Source organism: Ranitomeya variabilis, chromosome 8 (assembly GCF_051348905.1).
Source record: "Ranitomeya variabilis isolate aRanVar5 chromosome 8, aRanVar5.hap1, whole genome shotgun sequence".
In the NCBI taxonomy this organism is placed as follows: domain Eukaryota; kingdom Metazoa; phylum Chordata; class Amphibia; order Anura; family Dendrobatidae; genus Ranitomeya; species Ranitomeya variabilis.
Genome location: NC_135239.1, coordinates 197,855,143 through 197,874,294, shown reverse-complemented (window position 1 = coordinate 197,874,294; position 19,152 = coordinate 197,855,143). Strand labels below are relative to the sequence as shown.

General features: G+C 43.4%; 1 protein-coding gene across 1 annotated transcript in view; it reads right to left on the bottom strand.

The window, feature by feature from the left end:
* Positions 1-473: 473 nt before the first annotated feature.
* LOC143787356 (monocarboxylate transporter 2-like) overlaps positions 474-19,152 on the bottom strand; it is a 53,089-nt gene continuing 34,410 nt past the window's right edge. Inside the window, exons 3-5 of the mRNA XM_077276018.1 lie at positions 9,766-9,909; positions 2,181-3,041; positions 474-1,146 (exon numbers count right to left, since the gene is read on the bottom strand). Of these exons, the coding sequence (XP_077132133.1) occupies positions 863-1,146; positions 2,181-3,041; positions 9,766-9,909 (1,289 nt within the window). The 3' untranslated portion in view covers positions 474-862. The remainder of the gene's footprint in view (positions 1,147-2,180; positions 3,042-9,765; positions 9,910-19,152) is intronic.

The following is a 19,152-nucleotide window of genomic DNA, read 5'->3' as shown; positions in this document are numbered from 1 at the left end:
CGTTCTAGCGGCTCTCTGTGACCCCCCTCCAATCTACCATTTATTACCTATTCTGTAAATGGATTATATATATTTTTGGCAGCAATACCCCTTTAAATATCGTCGAGACAGACATTCACTGTCAAACAAATTACTATTCAAGGCCTAGGCACTTCACTCTTTCAGTGGGGACCCCTTTTTGGATATTCACTAACATAATCCATGCTGTCTACCCAGAATGGAGACCATATATAAGAGCTTCACTCACCAATGACTGATCAATTATGATTTTACTAAAGTGGTTGTCCCCTACCGATCACCAGTAGAAGCTGAAGAGGTCACCATTTTGCCAATAGCGTCCACTGCTGGAGAAGTGTGTTATTACATGTGGTCCACTCAAATTAAATGAATGAGAATGTGGTCAGAAGTCCTCCAAAGCAGAAGACCCTCTTTGTACTTGCTCTACACTTTTGGTCAAAGAGAGGGGTCATAAGAAGGACATATAGACATTTTTTATTAACTTTGGCTGACAGAAAATTTAGAAAACCCCCATGATCATTATTTTATGTCAGATATCTCATGTTTCGTGAATCCTGTTGTATATTATAGATTTGGGCTGTGAGCTCCTCGGAGTATCTTATGTCATCCTTGTAGGGGGTTCATGTGATATTTGTAATTTACAGACGTCTGTTGCCTTCATTTGGGGTTTGTATTTTCTCTGTCCCAAGTAGAGACATCTTCTCTCGTCCAATACAACTCTTGACACCCCATATTGGGGCAGAGTTTGTGCTACCAGTACACACAGAGGACCAGAAAGAGAACAAAAAATTCCAATGTGAAGATCCCACCAAATAACTACAAATGTCCTGAAGTGCTCCCATCGTTAATGGCCTGATCCATTGACATCTTCACATTTGGATGGAGGTACCTCATTGCCATTTTTTGGCTTTTCATCATCGCAAACTTGATCATAATCCTTTTTGTTCAAACTGGCAGCATCCTTCATTTCTATATCCTTCTGCTCTTGGTTTTGAGATTTTGCCTCTTTCCTCAGCATACGGTAGTTGTAAAAGTTCCCAGCGAAAAGGAAGAGACCAGCAAATACCATAATGGCCCCACATTCAAAAAACATATATCTGTAGTCTCCAAAGGTATCTACAATAGCACCTGTAAGAAATAAAACATACAAATATTAGGACCCCACAACATACAGGTCAGCAAATGTCTTATGTACATCAGAGAAGGTCACATTGGTGACGCCTTTGAGGTTTATAGTACGTATAAAGATTTTTTATACTGTTTGTAGATTGCTGAGAATCTGATGTTAATTCTCAAGATTAAACACCTGTCTCTGGTCTGTGCTCAGCTCCCTACAACCCGGTCCACTAGACTTTCTTGTGCTCCACATCAGGCTCCCATGTGTTGAACTTCCTAGGCCCACATAAGGCCTACCAAGACACACCCCTGTGTCTTGGTATTAAGATTTGTAGTTTGCCTGTGCACAGTTCCCTGTCTACAGTCTTCACGACATCTCCCAGCTGCCTGCGGCTTCCAGTTCCTCAGTTACGGATCTGCCTGCTGCTTCCAGTCCCTCAGTTATCTCTCTACCTGCGGTCTTCAGTACCTCCACAAGCTGTCTAGTCTTCAGGACATCTCCTAGCTGCCTGCGGCTTCCAGTTCCTCAGTAACCAATCTGCCTGAGGCTTTCAGTCCCACAGTTATCTGTACGCCTGCGGTCTTCAGTACCTCCTCAATCTGTCTAGTCTTTGAACGTCTCCAGTCTGCTTGCGGCTTACAGTTCCTCAGCTATCTCTCTGTCTGCAGCCTTCAGTATCTCTGCTAATGGTCTCCTATCTGCGTCATGCGTGTCTCACCCGCCTGCTGCACCGATGCATGTCACCCGTGTGCCCACCTGGACCTTGGCCTTAGATGATACACCTCACTTAGTGAGCCCTTTGACAAAATCATGTTTTGTAACTTTGTCAGGCTGATGAGCTGAAAAAGCTCCAGGTGAATGTATCCATAGGCCTTCATTTACTTAATGGATACCTTAAGAGTGTCATATTGCCAGCTCTTCGAATGGATTGCTATCCGACAAAAGGCTCAAAAATGGTATGTACAAACCCTAAAAAAAAATATTATATAATAACCCAAATATACCAAATATAAAAAGTAATAAAATAAATATATAAGACAATTACCTCCAATTGGGGGTCCCAGTAGAAGAGGGACACATTCCACAATGGTGACCAGTCCAACAGCACTTGAAAATCGTTTTGCTCCGACAAGATCCATGAGAGTTTCAAAAAGAAGAGCACAAACCATGCCAAATGCTAATCCAAAGAACACGGAGTACACAACGAGACCAACGTATCCTGTTGCGAAAGGGCACATAAGGTGGCAGAAACCATTAAAAGTCACAGCAAAGCTAAAAAAGTATTGGACTCTCGCCCTGATCCATTTAGTGTTGGCAATCATACCAGTGGCCGGTCTAGCGATCATATCAACGATGGCAAGTATGGACAATAAGAAGGCCGCTGAGTACTCATCAACGCCAAGGTGCTTCCCGTAAGGAGCCAAAAACACTATAGGGGCATAGAAGGCAAGAAACATCAAGACGTTTCCTATGAGGTAGATCAAGAAGCCTCTGTGCTTAAACAAAGTCAAGTCTAAGACCTTATTGAATCTAGTAAAACAGCTTTCTTTCTCTTTTAATGGAGGGTTCTGCCCCTTTTGGGGTTCGTCTTCTGGATTCATGTTTACTTTCTCTGGGTCCACATCTTGGATTGGCTTGTTTTTGCCCTTTTTGGCTTTCAACGTCTTAGGGCCAATCGGTCGGAAGAGAGCCCCTGCAACGCAGCAGTTAAGCAGAGTGGCCCCCAAAATAAGGAAGCTTCCTCTCCAGCCATACTCATCAAACAGAAACTGATTCAGAGGGGCAAGCGTAGAAAGTATAACCGGACTTCCTGCCATCGCGAGGCCATTGGCTATGGGGCGTTTTTTCAGAAAATATTTCCCTATTACGATAACCGATGGCTGAAGGTTCATAGAAAAGCCAAACCCTGGAAATAAACAAAAAAAGGGCAAAATAATTAATACTAAACAATGAGATCTGTACAAAAAATTATATTGTTATAAAAAACTAGCAGCCAGGGCTAAATAAAAGGTTCCCCAAAAATGTCTTTATTAGTGTTACTCCTTACATCATACTTTTTTTGTCAGGGATGGGGTTAAAAGAGGAATATATCATTATGAAATGACTTACTGCTTGAATGACGTGTTTGTGGTAGATGTATATTTTTTATTTACACTTTTTTGACAATGTTTTTTTTTAATTATTATTTCAAAATTTGTGTTAAAAAAAAAAAATCAAATATTGCAATCTTCACCCTGGCAACTGAAGCTATTTTAGCCTTATACTTTCTGTTCTTTGCAGAAAACTTTGCAGCAGTCTCATTATCATCAAAATCAGGATTACAATGACCGGTAACACCTTCACAGCTAATAACACAGGATCCACCTATCACAATAGGGGATGTCACAGCTCACCTTCTCCACCTCCCTTCACAATGAACATTTGCACACACTCATTAGATGCTTCAATGCAAATGATAGGGTCTGAGTCAGTCGACTGCTGCTAACGTACTTGTAGATTTTTTTTTAAAGAACAGTAAGTATGAGATGAGAATAGTCCCAGTGGCCAAAGTGCAAGAATTTTTTTTTAATACAAATTGTGACATCAAAAAGTAAACAAAAAAGCCTAATTTATAAAAAAATTAACATAAAAACCTTATTTAACAGAAGGTAATTATCTGATGATACAGCCCAAATAAACTGGAGAACAAATTGATTGGAAGATTATTATTTTGAAGCCATCCCTACAGCCTTTGAGACAGTGACTTTAATTTGCAACCTTCTTAAAGGGAACCTTTCACATTGAGAATGTTAGCCAATCTGCAGGCACTATGCTATGGAGCATGAGGAGCTGAGCAGATTCTATATAATTTTATGGCAAAAACATTCGGCATAAGTTACAATTCTTTTAGCCAAACTTCTTCCCAATCTTGATTTTTTTAGACAAATTTCACCTGCCTTGTTCATGCATTTAGAGTAACTGTTTTAAACAGCAGATCTATCAAATATCTGCACATCGGTGTGAGCATGTCTCCTCCTTTCCCCCATGCTCAGACAGAGTGTTTGTAAATCGTGTCTGAGCATGAGAGACGAGAGTAGAAAAGTTCACACTGGAGTATGAATAACTGATAAATTTGGAGTTCAAAACATCTACTCTAAGTGCATGAACAAGGCAGTTAAAATATTCCTTTTGTGTTTGTAAAGGGTCTGAGCATGAGGGACGAGGGTAGAAAAGTTCATTCACACTTTAGTAGGGATAACTGATAAATTTGGGAGTTCAAAATATCTACTCTAGGTGCATGATTAATAAGGCAGTTAAAATATCCCTTTTGTGTTTGTAAATAGCGTCTGAGCATGAGGGACGACACTAGAAAAGTTCACACTGTAGTATGGATAACTGATAAATTTGGAGTCCAAAACATCTACTCTAAATGCATGAACAAAGGCGGTTAAAACATCCCTTTCAGCATGGTGTTTGAGAGAAAAGTAAGCAAAATAAAGTAATGCAATACATTACAAAGGTTCTTAAGTTTGCAAAGACAGGTCAATAATTAAACAAAAAAAAGTTTATTTACTCTTTTAAATACCATATATACGATTTTATTGCCACAAGTGAAAATTGCAGAATAAATGGCTTTTCAAATTCCTTTAGGACTTCCTCTAACAAAATTAGAAAAAAAAAACTACTGACATTACGAAAAATAGGCATTAAAATATTTTGGGTGACACTGAAAGAATTTATAAAATGTAAGGAGTTATGCAAATTTAGGTCGAATGCCAACCACTAGGTTGAATGCCAACTATCCATTTAGGTAATAATCAATTATAGCTCCTTATTATCTCTTCATTAAATTTCCACTGACACAAATCTAATTTATTATCATCTTATTTTACTAGCATTAATTAGTAAACTACTCAGCATTCCTCTTGCTGACTTGTCATTAAAAATTAGTTTCAGTCACTAACAAAATCCTTGCAGTAAATTAGACTCCACAATCTTTTCCTCCTATTAGAAGAAGTTCCTTTGGGACTACAATCATTAAACTTCTGTAAAAACGGACTGAATAATCTAAAATGTGCAAAAACATTTACATTCAACTGCTTCTATGTGTTTCCTTGACTTTTGAGTTTGTTCTCCAACAATTTCTTTATTAGTGAAGTCCAACTTAAAAGGAATCAAACTCCCCTTTACAACAAACCACACATAGGGACACGCAGGTCTTTGAAAGCAAAATCTATCAACACCTTTATATCTTCTATCTGTTGCTGCATTTATGAGACATCAGCATTTCAATACACATGCAAATGAGACAGTAAGTTCTCTGGGAGTGACAAGGCACTTCCCACGCCTTTGCCTCCCAAGGTTGTTTCTCCATCCAGCACCAGCCTCTTTAGCTTGACTGATGGATCACTGTCTGTGTAACGAGACAAAGTAATCAAGCTTGTCACGATATGGTATGAAATATCATATAAGTTTAGTTTCTCTTGTCAGCCCAGGATGTGGGCTAAGAAACCCCCCTTCTCTTTTTCTTCAGAGTTGAGCTGCCTTTCCACTGTGCATGGGGGAAGAGAGTTTTATTGACGAAAGGCATTTACGACCGGTATTTCCTGTAGTAGACAGTGCTCAGCTTTAACTGTTAGAGAAACTTCTAGAACCATGCGGTCCTTTGTTCTGTTATTGTGAGATATTAGACAAACTATTTAGGACCCATCACTCTAAACACAGTCGTCTAACTCCATCGGGGGAAGAAGTAGGGATTGCTCTGTAAATAATAGGACATATTTGATCTCATAAGAAAGCTCATGTTAATACAAGCTGAATGCTGGGTGTGATATGATTCTGATATGTACTGGAACGGAGTTATAAGCATTAGACCAATTTGTATTCAAAGTACTCAGACTGAAAGGTAGGAGGATCTGGAAAAGCCAGCCCTTTCTGTGAGGTCACAGGCTGTAGGTTATAAAGTTGCTGGCGGGCTTCCAGGGGGGGGGAGTTGTGAGTTTTTACCTGAAGCGACCAGACTGCGAGTGCCAATGCACTGGGATAGATGGAAAGCTCTCCTAGCCTAGCCTGCAATGCAATGATCTGAGAATATGTGAGTGTTACCGTTTCTTCCTTTAATCCTTTTATTTTCATAATTACCTTGTACATATTTGCAATTGTCTCATTTGTAACATCTTTGTAAAATATTTTATAAACACTGCCTAAAAATCATTTATGGGGTATAATATTTAATACTAGTTCGTTCTTCCTGCCCTAAACCGTACCCTGTCTCTGAAGGGAATTACGCTACTGTTTTGGGTTGCTCCGGACCGTTTAATCGGAGCTGGTGGCGGCGATACCGTGTGCAGACTCTTGGGTGATTGTAGCGACTGCGGCTTGATAATTATTGTTCCTGCCTGAGCGGGAGTAGTTATCGCGTCACTGCAGTCTGCCCAATAGCCCGTACATAGCAGGCAGCCATTCTGGCGACTAATTACCCTAGGTGCAGTACCTAATCTGACCTGAGAGTAAGGGGGGCGCCAGAGAGCTGCAAGTGTTAAGTGGAACTGTAAGCGGGATACACAAATCCCTGCAGTTCATGGTATATTGGAGAGCAGTGGGATACCTAAAATAAGCCCCTGCTGTAACCTAAGAGGTAAATAAACTTGTGTGTGTTCTTCTCATCACATTGTGGCAGTGGAGGGATAACTAGGATAAGCCCCCTGCACATGTGATAGCAGTCTGCTGGTCTAAAGTCACCCCAATCCGTGACATATTGTGGGCAGCGGCTAAGGGATCTTGACAGTCACGGTGTGAATCGTGACAAAGCTAAATAGGCTTGGGCTGTGCAAAGAAACAACCCTGGGAGGCAGAGACTTGGGAAGGGTCTGTCACACCCAGAGCACTTAATGCATGCCTCATTTATATATGAAATAAAACTCTGATTTCTCAGGAATGCAGCAACAGATAGAAGATATAAAGGTGTCAAAAGATTTACCTTTCAAAGACCTGAATGCACAAATATGCAATTTGGGGGAGTTGATCTTGCTGACAGATACTCTTTAAGGGCTGTCCCACACGTCCAGATAATTCCGGTACCGGAAAAAATCGGTACTGGCGTTATCCGTGTCCGTGTGCCCGTGAGCTCACGTAGGCCATACGTGCAGCACACGTGTGCCGCTCGTGTGCCGAGTGGGTACCACACGGAGCGTGCAGGAGACAGCGCTAAAGTTTAGCGCTGTCCCCTGCATCGTGCTGAAGCCGCGATTCATATCTTCTGTGCAGCAGCGTTTGCTGCATAGAAGATATGAATAATAGTGTTTAAAAGAAAGATCTATCTGTCCGCCGCCCCCCCCCACCCCCTGTGCGTCCCCCCGCTGTTCTGAAAATACTCACCCGCTTCCCTCGTTGGCTGTCGCGGCTTCCTGTCCTGCCTTCCTGCCTTCTACTGTATGCGGTCACGTGGGGCCACTCATTTACAGTCATGAATAGGCGGCTCCACCCCTATGGGAGGTGGAGCCACATATTCATGACTCTAATCGGCGGCCCCACGTGACCGCATACAGTAGAAGGCAGGAAGGCAGGACAGGAAGCCGCGACAGCCAACGAGGGAAGCGGGTGGGTATTTTCAGAACAGCGGGGGGGCGCACAGGGGGTGGGGGGGCGGCGGACAGATAGATCTTTATTTTAAACACTATTATTTATATCTTCTATGCAGCAAACGCTGCTGCAGGGAAGATATGAATGGCGGCTTCAGCACCATGTGGGGGGGACAGCGCTTACTGTAGCGCTGTCTCCTGCACGCCACACGGAGATTGTCCGTGTGAGGTACGTGTTTTACACGGACTCATTGACTTTAATGGGTCCGTGTAATACGTGTGCTCCCACGAACACTGACATGTCTCCGTGTTTGGCACACGGAGACACGGTCCGCAAAAAATCAATGACATCTGCACAGATGCATTGATTTTAATGGGTCTACGTGTGTCAGTGTCTCCGGTACGTGAGGAAACTGTCACCTCACGTACCGGAGCCACTGACGTGTGAAACCGGCCTAAGAGAGTTTTCCCTGTTCAGATTGGAGAAAAGTGGAAAAAGAGCATTTTCAACGCTGTTTGTGCATTACAGGGTCAGTTACTGATTTCTTTGAGTACTGTGTAATACTTTGTCTCTTCTATGGTGGCACTGCAGTGGAAATATTAGCTGCTATATTTCTTAATAGATCACATTGATCACTGAAGGACAACCTGTAAAATGCTTAAAGGGAATGTGTCATCGGAAAATGACCAATTGTTTAAAGCTGGTAAGAATTTTTGTATGTTTTTTTTAATTTCCCATATTACTTTTACGCGGCCCCGGCATCTTCACCATCAGAATCCGGGAATAGGATGAGCTAGGGCGCCCCTAGCATTAGGGACAGGGAAGGAGCCCCTTTTCCCGGGACACCTGACAATAGAGTCATGACACATATGTTTCAGGGAGCTTGCACCTCTCAGTGCAAAGCAAGAGATCTGTCTTCAGAAAATGATCTATTGTTTAAAGTAGGTAAGAATGTTGGATAATTTTTTTTTAATTCTTCAAATTACTTTTTGAGATGAGCACATCTACTAAAATTCATTTCAGACAGATTAGTTCAAATCGACCCTGCAGATTCGATTTGGTCCAAATCAAATGTGCTCCACTTGCTGTGAAAAGACTTTACCTATGCTGAGATCTCTCCAGACTCCAAAGAGTAATAAACAAAGGGGAAGGAAGGTGTTAAAAATAATAATCGTTATGCTCACCTTTCTTAGGCCCTCCCATTAGGCTTATTTGCCGTGTAGTGCAATCCAACAGTTGGCACTATAGTGTTCAAATCCTCGTCCTCTCTCGCATATTAAATTTCCCAGAGGAGCATTGCACAGGGAATAAGTCTCCTTACAATGCCATGCCAGAGCCGGTATGTCACTCTCCATAAGGAGAAGCATTACCATTTAGACCTCAGTCCGGCGCCTCTCACCTAGACCTATCAGTTCTCATACTTTGCACTGATGAGGAACAATAACCCAAAACACCGTGTCTGCAAAGTGAGATTTTATGCTTTTATCCCAAGTCATATTGCAAGGCTCGTTAAAGGGTCGATAGTGACTTGTAGGATGGCTGCTTCCGACAGGTGGCGCTATAGAGTTCAAGTTCTCTTCCTCTCTGAAGAGGCAGTTTGCATATGGTCTGTGTGGTAACTGTGAAGAAGGTAGATAAAATACAGCTTCTACCCCACCGTTTTAGCGACTGATAGGGGTCTTAGAAATCAGTTTTAGTACCTGACAGGTAAATCTATGAATTTTACTGAGCGGTAATACATTTAGCAAATTGCCTTCATTTCTCGTTAATGTTGTATCATTACATTTACAAGAAAAACAGCCCAGGCCGCAGAGATGTGATATTAATGGCCCCCATTATCCTTGCAAATGGAGTAAATGTAATATTCATTTTTTTTTTTTAAAGACTCATTTTGTCATACGTTAATGTTACATATCATTTCATCTAATGACATTATAACCTCAGGCTGTTCTTCCTTATCATACTTCACAAATCAAACATTGATCCTCCTGTCAAAAGCCCAACAACTAATCCATATGATAAGAGAGATTATGTTAAGTACAGTAAATCAGAATATTAGGCCTTATTACCTGCTATGACACCGACACAGATATATAATTGTATAAGACTGGTGCTAAAAGAGGCTAAAATCAATCCAATTCCACTGAGGAAACCACCAAAGATCACCACCGGTCTGCTGCCATATCGGTTTACCAGGATACTACTTACAGGACCTGAAAAATGCAAATAGACATGGTAACAATGTAACTAAAGATGATGAATTACAACATAAACATTAAGGTCTACATGATAACGGGAGAGTAAAATGCCTTACATGGCAGTGTAAGGAGACTTATAGGCCATGTAATGCTCCTATGGGAAATTAAAAATGAAAGTTGCCTCTTCAGAGAGGAAAGGGACTAAAACTCTAGTGCTACTTGCTGGAAGTAGCAAGCCTAAAAGTCAGTATAGACCCTTTAATGAGTCTCGCCAAAAAAACAAGACAGACTCAAACCAGAATCTCTATTTGCAAGCACATGTTTCAGGGTGTTTGCACCTCTTCAGTGCAAAGCAAGAGATCTGCTTTGTCTGTATGCGAGGCTGGGGTCTAGAGGTAACGTACACTGGCATGTCACTGTCCAAAGGAGAAAAGATACCCCTTAGGCACCCGTCAGAGGCCTCTCATACAGCAAATTCATATCTCTTGCTTTGCACTGAGGAGAGGCAACACCCCAAAACACATGCTTGCAAATAGAGATTCTGGTTTAGCTTTTATCCTAAGCGATGTGGCAAGGTTCGATAAAGGGTTGACTTTTAGGATCTCTTATTCCAGTAAGTGGCACTAGAGCTTTAGTCCTATTTCTCTTTGAAGAGACAATTTGCATAGAAAATGAACAATACAAACAGCAGCACGACAATAAAAACAAATTGTATAATGCATTGTATGTTGGTTTAAAGGAATTGTCTATGTTTGGTGAAATCTTCTCCAAGGTTTCAAGAGTCATTTCGTAATGTTACAGTTAAAAACCAAGAAAAACTGCTGGATTATTTTCATTGTCACTTCCTCCTCCTTTCTCTCCGGATACTGGCCGGGGTCTGCCCACGGTGCGCAGATCCCCGATACTGTGCTAAGGGCACGTGCGCACAGTCCTGAAGCAGTGGCTGGGAGGCACTTATTATTTAAGGCACCTCCACCTGCACGGAGGGGCCTGTGCAACATTGTTAGTCTGTTCCCAGCACGCTTTCCCCTAGTTCCACTAGTGTCTGCCCGTCCCTAACCCTACCTGCTAATTCTTGCCTTGTTCCTGTCAGTTCTTGCTAACACCTGCTTTGTCAGTCTGTATTTCAGCCCGAACCACCAGCATCTGCCATGACAGTCTGTATCAGTCAGCCCCGCCTGCACTTGCCGTGCCGTGACAGTCTGCGTATCAGTTGGCCCTGCCTGCACTTGCCGTGCCAGTCTGTGTATCAGTCAGCCCTGCCTGCACTTGCCGTGCCAGTCTGTGTATCAGTCAGCCCCACCTGCACTTGCCGTGCCAGTGTGTATCAGTCAGCCCCACCTGCACTTGCCGTGACAGTCTGTGTATCAGTCAGCCCCACCTGCACTTGCCGTGCCAGTGTGTATCAGTCAGCCCCGCCTGCACTTGCCGTGCCAGTCTGTGCATCAGTCAGCTCCGCCTGCACTTGCCGTGCCAGTCTGTGCATCAGTCAGCCCCACCTGCAATTGCCGTGCCAGTCTGTGTATCAGCCGTACCCACCTGCATCTGCCAGTGCTTATCTGTATACCAGCTGGACCTGCCTGCACCTGCCAGTGCTTATCTGAATATCAGCTGGACCAGCCTGTGCCTATCTGTATACCAGCCATACCCATCTGCATCTGTGGTTCCTGTGTTCCTGCCGTGCGTGCCTGCATCAGCTGTACTCTCCTGCTGGTCATTTTCTGCCGTGCGTCCAAGGTATATCCTGGAGTAGCACCTGGTGTCCTTCGGGAGCAAAGCCTAACCCCACCATCAGGGGCTCTAATGAAGAGACAGGTGCCCAGCAACTCAGGCCCCTCCAGGCTCTCCTCAGACCATGGCACAGTGGTTCCATCACTCCCGTTAAAACTTGCCGAAGAATGTTCTTCGCTCTTCCCATCTCTATAAAGTTTTAAAGCCACCAACCGTCATCTCCTATCTCAGTAATGGGTAAATCAATCTGTCTTCACCGAATACAGATTTTACCCATGAATTAAGAATGAAAGATCTAGCCAGGAGGAGAAAGAAGCAGATTTACACAATAAGATATTTTACAAAGTTTCTTATTATCATGTGATTTATTAAAAAAAAATTAAAGCAACGGTTACTTTTTGCAGTCTAAAAATTATGTGGCAAAGACAGCCGTCCATGTTCTCCCAGGTCTTTCAATTTCAGCCAGGATTGCACCAACGTATTGGTTGCCTGAAGGGCATGACTGTTGTGAACTCTGTTTTTGGGCTCCCTCTAGTGGTCACAAGCGGTACTGTGTAGTGTTGTCTTTCTGCAGGTTGGCAGCATCAGCTGGTTCGTTATCCTTGGTTGGTTTCTTATTTAGCTCACCTGGATACTCAGTTCCTTGCCTGCTCTCAATGTATTCAGTGCTCTTCAGATTCCTTGTGACTACCTTGCTCCCAGTCTCTCCAAGACAAGCTAAGTTTTTGTTTGATCATTTTTTGATTATCAGCATTTATTATGTTTTTAGTCCAGCTCACTAAAATGTGATTTCCTCGCTTGCTGGTTGCTCTAGGGGACTGAGTTTCTCCCCCCACACCGTTAGTTGGTGCGGGGGTTCTTGAAATCTCAGTGTGGATATTTTGTAAGGGTTTTTTACTGACCGCACAGACCCCTTTACTATTTTCTGCTATCTAGTATTAGTGGGCCTCATTTGCTAAATCTGTTTTCACCCCTGTGTATGTGCCTTCCTCTTACCTCACCATTATTATATGTTGGGGGCTTCTATATCTTGGGGATTATTTCTCTGGAGGCAAGAGAGGTCTTTCTTTCTCTCTAGGGGTAGTTAGTTCCTCAGGCTGGCTCGAGACGTCTAGGATTTTTAGACACGTTCACCGGCTACTTCTAGAGTATTTGGATAGGTTCAGATTTGCGGTCAGTCCAGTTTGCCACCTCCCTAGAGCTTGTCCTATGTATGTTACTTAGCTGGAGTAATTTGTGATCCTCAACCACTAAGGATCATAACAGTAGAGCAGGCCTCAAAAGTGTTTAATGCATCGCAGAAGTGGGATTAAAAGAAGACCTGAGTACATTTTTTTTTTTTCCTCCCGTTTTTCCTTTGCTGCAGTCTGTTTAGCTTCTTTCATCCCCTTGAACTCTGGGTAGTTTTGAGCTCAGCTGCAGACATGAATGTTCAGACTCTGACTTCTAGTGTGGATCATCTGACTGCACGGGTGCAAAGTATTCAGGATTTTGTTATTCATAGCTCTATGTCAGAACCAAAGATACCCATTCCGGAGTTGTTTTCTGGTGATAGATCTAGGTTTCTAAACTTTAAGAATAATTGTAAGTTATTTCTATCTCTGAGACCTCGTTCCTCTGGTGATTCCGCTCAGCAAGTTAAAATTGTTATCTCCTTGTTGCGTGGTGACCCTCAGGATTGGGCTTTCTCTCTGGCGCCAGGAGATCCTGCATTGCTTAATGTAGATGCATTTTTTCTGGCTGGATTGCTTTATGAGGAGCCTAATCTTGAGAATCAGGCAGAAAAAGCGTTGCTGGCTATCTCTCAAGGTCAGGATGAAGCAGAGGTGTATTGTCAAAAATTTCGGAAATGGTCGGTGCTTACTCAATGGAATGAGTGTGCCCTGGCTGCAAATTTCAGAGAAGGTCTTTCTGAGGCCGTTAAGAATGTTATGGTGGGGTTTCCCACCCCTACAAGTCTGAGTGATTCTATGGCTTTAGCCATTCAGGTTGATCGGCGTTTGCGTGAGCGCAAATCTGCTCATCCTTTGGCGGTGTTTTCTGAACAGAGACCTGAGTCTATGCAATGTGACCGAACTCTGACCAGAATTGAGCGACAAAGTCATAGATGTCAAAATGGGTTGTGCTTTTACTGTGGTGATTCTACTCATGTTATCTCAGCATGCTCTAAACGCTTTAAAAAAAAAAAAAAATCGCTAAACCTGTCACCATTGGTACTATGCAGCCTAAATTTATTTTGTCTGTTACTTTGATTTGTTCTTTGTCATCCTACCCGGTTATGGCTTTTGTGGATTCGGGTGCTGCCCTGAATCTGATGGATTTGTCGTTTGCCAGGCGCTGTGGTTTTGTCCTGGAGCCTTTGGAATTTCCTATTCCTCTGAGGGGAATTGATGCTACGCCATTGGCTGAGAATAAGCCTCAGTATTGGACGCAAATGACCATGTGCATGACTCCCGTACATCAGGAGGTGATTCGCTTTCTTGTTCTGCATAATTTGCATGATGTTGTCGTTTTGGGTCTGCCATGGCTGCAGGCTCATAATCCAGTTTTAGATTGGAAAGCTATGTCTGTGTCAAGTTGGGGTTGTCAGGGAATTCATGGCGATGCTCCGTTGGTGTCTATTGCTTCTTCCACTCCTTCTGAGGTCCCTGAGTTTTTGTCTGACTACCAGGATGTATTTGATGAACCCAGGTCCAGTGCCCTGCCTCCTCATAGGGATTGTGACTGTGCTATAAATTTAATTCCTGGTAGTAAATTCCCTAAGGGACGACTTTTTAATCTGTCTATACCAGAGCATGCCGCGATGCGGAGTTATATAAAGGAGTCTTTGGAGAAGGGACATATTCGCCCATCCTCTTCCCCTCTTGGTGCAGGAATTTTTTTTGTGGCCAAGAAGGACGGTTCTTTGAGACCTTGTATAGATTATCGTCTTCTGAATAAAATCACAGTCAAATTTCAGTATCCTTTACCACTATTGTCTGATTTGTTTGCTCGGATTAAGGGTGCCAGTTGGTTCACCAAGATAGATCTCCGTGGTGCGTATAACCTTGTGCGCATTAAGCAGGGAGATGAATGGAAAACAGCATTTAATACGCCTGAAGGCCATTTTGAGTACTTGGTGATGCCTTTTGGACTCTCTAATGCTCCTTCTGTGTTTCAGTCCTTCATGCATGACATCTTCCGAGAATATCTGGATAAATTTATGATTGTTTATCTGGATGACATTTTGGTCTTTTCTGATGATTGGGAGTCCCATGTGAAGCAGGTCAGGATGGTGTTTCAGGTCCTGCGTGCTAATGCTTTATTTGTGAAGGGCTCAAAATGCCTCTTCGGAGTACAGAAGGTCTCCTTTTTGGGTTTTATTTTTTCTCCTTCTACTGTGGAGATGGACCCAGTCAAGGTCCAGGCTATTCATGACTGGACTCAGCCCACGTCTGTTAAGAGTCTTCAGAAGTTCTTGGGTTTTGCTAATTTTTACCGTCGTTTCATCGCTAATTTTTCTAGCGTGGTTAAACCTTTGACGGATTTGACCAAGAAGGGTTCTGATGTGACTAATTGGTCTCCTGCGGCCGTGGAGGCCTTTCGGGAGCTGAAGCACCGGTTGTCTTCAGCTCCAGTCTTATGTCAGCCAGATGTCTCTCTCCCCTTCCAGGTCGAGGTTGATGCTTCTGAGATTGGAGCAGGGGCTGTTTTGTCGCAGAGAAGCTCTAATGGCTCTGTGATGAAACCATGTGCTTTCTTTTCAAGAAAGTTTTTGCCTGCCGAGCGGAATTATGATGTTGGTAATCGGGAGTTGTTGGCTATGAAGTGGGCATTTGAGGAGTGGCGACATTGGCTCGAGGGAGCTAAGCATCGTGTGGTGGTCTTGACTGATCACAAAAATCTGATTTTCCTTGAATCTGCCAAGCGCCTGAATCCTAGACAGGCTCGTTGGTCGTTGTTTTTCTCCCGTTTCAACTTCGTGGTCTCATATCTGCCTGGTTCGAAGAACGTGAAAGCTGATGCACTTTCTAGGAGTTTTGTGCCTGACTCTCCGGGAGTTTCTGAGCCGGCTGGTATTCTCAGAGAGGGAGTGATTTTGTCTGCCATTTCCCCAGATTTGCGACGAGTGCTGCAGAAATTTCACGCAGATAGACCTAACCGTTGTCCACCAGAGAGACTGTTTGTCCCGGATAGATGGACCAGCAGAGTTATTTCCGAGGTTCATTCTTCGGTGTTGGCGGGTCATCCTGGGATTTTTGGTACCAGAGATTTGGTGGCTAGGTCCTTCTGGTGGCCTTCCTTGTCGCGGGATGTGCGTTCCTTTGTGCAGTCTTGTGGGATTTGTGCTCGGGCTAAGCCTTGCTGTTCTCGTGCCAGCGGTTTGCTTTTGCCTTTGCCTATTCCGAAAAGGCCTTGGATGCACATTTCGATGGATTTTATTTCGGATCTTCCGGTATCTCAGAAAATGTCTGTCATCTGGGTGGTGTGTGATCGTTTTTCCAAGATGGTCCATTTAGTGCCCTTGCCTAAGTTGCCTTCTTCCTCCGATTTGGTTCCTCTATTTTTTCAGAATGTGGTTCGCTTGCACGGCATTCCTCAAAATATTGTGTCTGATAGAGGATCCCAGTTTGTGTCCAGGTTTTGGCGGACTTTTTGTGCTAAAATGGGCATTGATTTGTCTTTTTCGTCGGCCTTCCATCCTCAGACTAATGGCCAAACCGAGCGAACTAATCAGACGTTGGAAACTTATTTAAGATGTCTTGTGTCTGCTGATCAGGATGATTGGGTGACTTTTTTGCCATTGGCCGAGTTTGCCCTTAATAATCGGGCTAGTTCTGCTACTTTGGTTTCGCCTTTTTTCTGCAATTCTGGTTTCCATCCTCGTTTTTCCTCGGGTCAGGTTGAGCCTTCTGACTGTCCTGGGGTGGATTCTGTGGTGGATAGGTTGCAGCAGATTTGGAACCATGTGGTGGACAATTTGAGGTTGTCACAAGAGAAGGCTCAGCGCTTTGCCAACCGCCGCCGCGGTGTGGGTTCCCGACTTCGTGTTGGGGATTTGGTGTGGCTGTCTTCTCGGTATGTTCCTAAGAAGGTCTCCTCTCCTAAATTCAAGCCTCGCTTCATCGGTCCTTATAAGATCTTGGAAATCCTTAACCCGGTGTCTTTTCGTTTGGATCTCCCAGCATCGTTTGCCATTCATAATGTGTTCCATAGGTCTTTGTTGCGGAGGTATGTGGTACCTGTGGTTCCTTCTGTTGAGCCTCCTGCTCCGGTGCTGGTCCAGGGCGAATTGGAGTACGTGGTGGAGAAGATTTTGGATTCTCGTATCTCTAGACGGAGGCTTCAGTATTTGGTGAAGTGGAAGGGCTATGGTCAGGAGGATAATTCCTGGGTTGTCGCCTCTGATGTTCATGCGGCCGATTTGGTTTGTGCCTTCCACGCGGCTCGTCCTGATCGCCCTGGGGGTCTTGATGAGGGTTCGGTGACCCCTCCTCAAGGGGGGGGTACTGTTGTGAACTCTGTTTTTGGGCTCCCTCTAGTGGTCACAAGCGGTACTGTGTAGTGTTGTCTTTCTGCAGGTTGGCAGCATCAGCTGGTTCGTTATCCTTGGTTGGTTTCTTATTTAGCTCACCTGGATACTCAGTTCTTTGCCTGCTCTCAATGTATTCAGTGCTCTTCAGATTCCTTGTGACTACCTTTCTCCCAGTCTCTCCAAGACAAGCTAAGTTTTTGTTTGATCATTTTTTGATTATCAGCATTTATTATGTTTTTAGTCCAGCTCACTAAAATGTGATTTACTCGCTTGCTGGTTGCTCTAGGGGACTGAGTTTCTCCCCCCACACCGTTAGTTGGTGCGGGGGTTCTTGAAATCTCAGTGTGGATATTTTGTAAGGGTTTTTTACTGACCGCACAGACCCCTTTACTATTTTCTGCTATCTAGTATTAGTGGGCCTCATTTGCTAAATCTGTTTTCACCCCTGTGTATGTGCCTTCCTCTTACCTCACCATTATTATATGTTGGGGGCTTCTATATCTTGGGGATTATTTCTCTGGAGGCAAGAGAGGTCTTTCTTTCTCTCTAGGGGTAGTTAGTTCCTCAGGCTGGCTCGAGACATCTAGGATTTTTAGACACGTTCACCGGCTACTTCTAGTGTATTTGGATAGGTTCAGATTTGCGGTCAGTCCAGTTTGCCACCTCCCTAGAGCTTGTCCTATGTATGTTACTTAGCTGGAGTAATTTGTGATCCTCAACCACTAAGGATCATAACACATGACATCGCTACCTTGCCTCCCACTGCTGAGAAAGCAATGGGGGTGATTCCCACTACAGCAAGCTGCCTCCCAGTGGGAAATTTGTCTTTTCTGAGGTTTGTAACAATGAAGGGGGAACGGACACCCCATATATTCATATAGCGGTCGCCTTTCTTTACATTTTTCACTAGATTGACTGGATTATCGGAAAGGAGGAAGGAAACAAAGACATTAAAGGGGTTTCAACCATTTTTTTTCCAGTACAAAGGGATTGTTATAAAATAAAATGATGTGAAGGTTACGTACCACTCCAACCCTCCCTCTCCCACCCCAGTCATCTCAACTAGACCAGGAAGTGATAACGTCAGGTGTCTTCGGATGAAACATATCATTGGTGCAACAGGGGCCCAAGAGATAAAGGGGCCCACTTTCACCTTCAAAACAGCAAGCAGGTCCAAAAAGGGGCCCTTGTTCTTGCACATTGGCGTTCTTCCATCTGTGTCTGCTACTGTCGAAACATCACAATCTCCTACGAGATCCGATCTATGTAGCCATTCAGTGGTCCAGGTGTCTGTATGGATGGGATTTCATCAGACAAAGTCTGGTGAAGTCCACCGGAGTGGCGTTGATGGAGTTTTTGGAGACTATAGAGTGGTAAGTATAATAATACTCAGTTCTTTATTTCTATCGATGCCTTAACCCTGGCCAGTTAAGAAAAGGTGGAGAAAACCCATCTAGACCACTGGGCAAAGTGTAGTGGCCACCACATTTACGCTCCTTCATTCTAGCATTGGTCCACCAATTCTATTTTCTTGTGATATCAAAAGACAGAAACGACTACAAAAAGTCAAGGTATCTAAATTATAGAAAACTATTTATGAATGTGTTATTAGGACATTCTGAGTTAATAGATGGGTGATCCTCATTTAGAGAAAATAGTGGCTACTAAGTTAAGAATCCACCATATCCATGAATTATGCAGATAAAACATTGATTTCAGATGTAATGCTTTATTTCACCTGCGGGAGTGCTGCAGGGAAACTTGATCACAGGCGATCACTTGGGATTTCAGTTACAAAAATAGACATTCCGAAGTCTTTTCTATCCTATTCTACAATAAAACCTTTTAATATGGACTTTTATAAAGCTGTAAATTAGAAGCTGATATTTTTCTCCCCCTTTTTGTTACTTAAGCTATAAGAAAAGTCAAGGAGAATTTGCAGAATGAAGCAGAAAAAAAAAGCAAAAAAGTCAAAGGCTTTGCAGATAGTCCTTACATGCTCCGGTGATAGA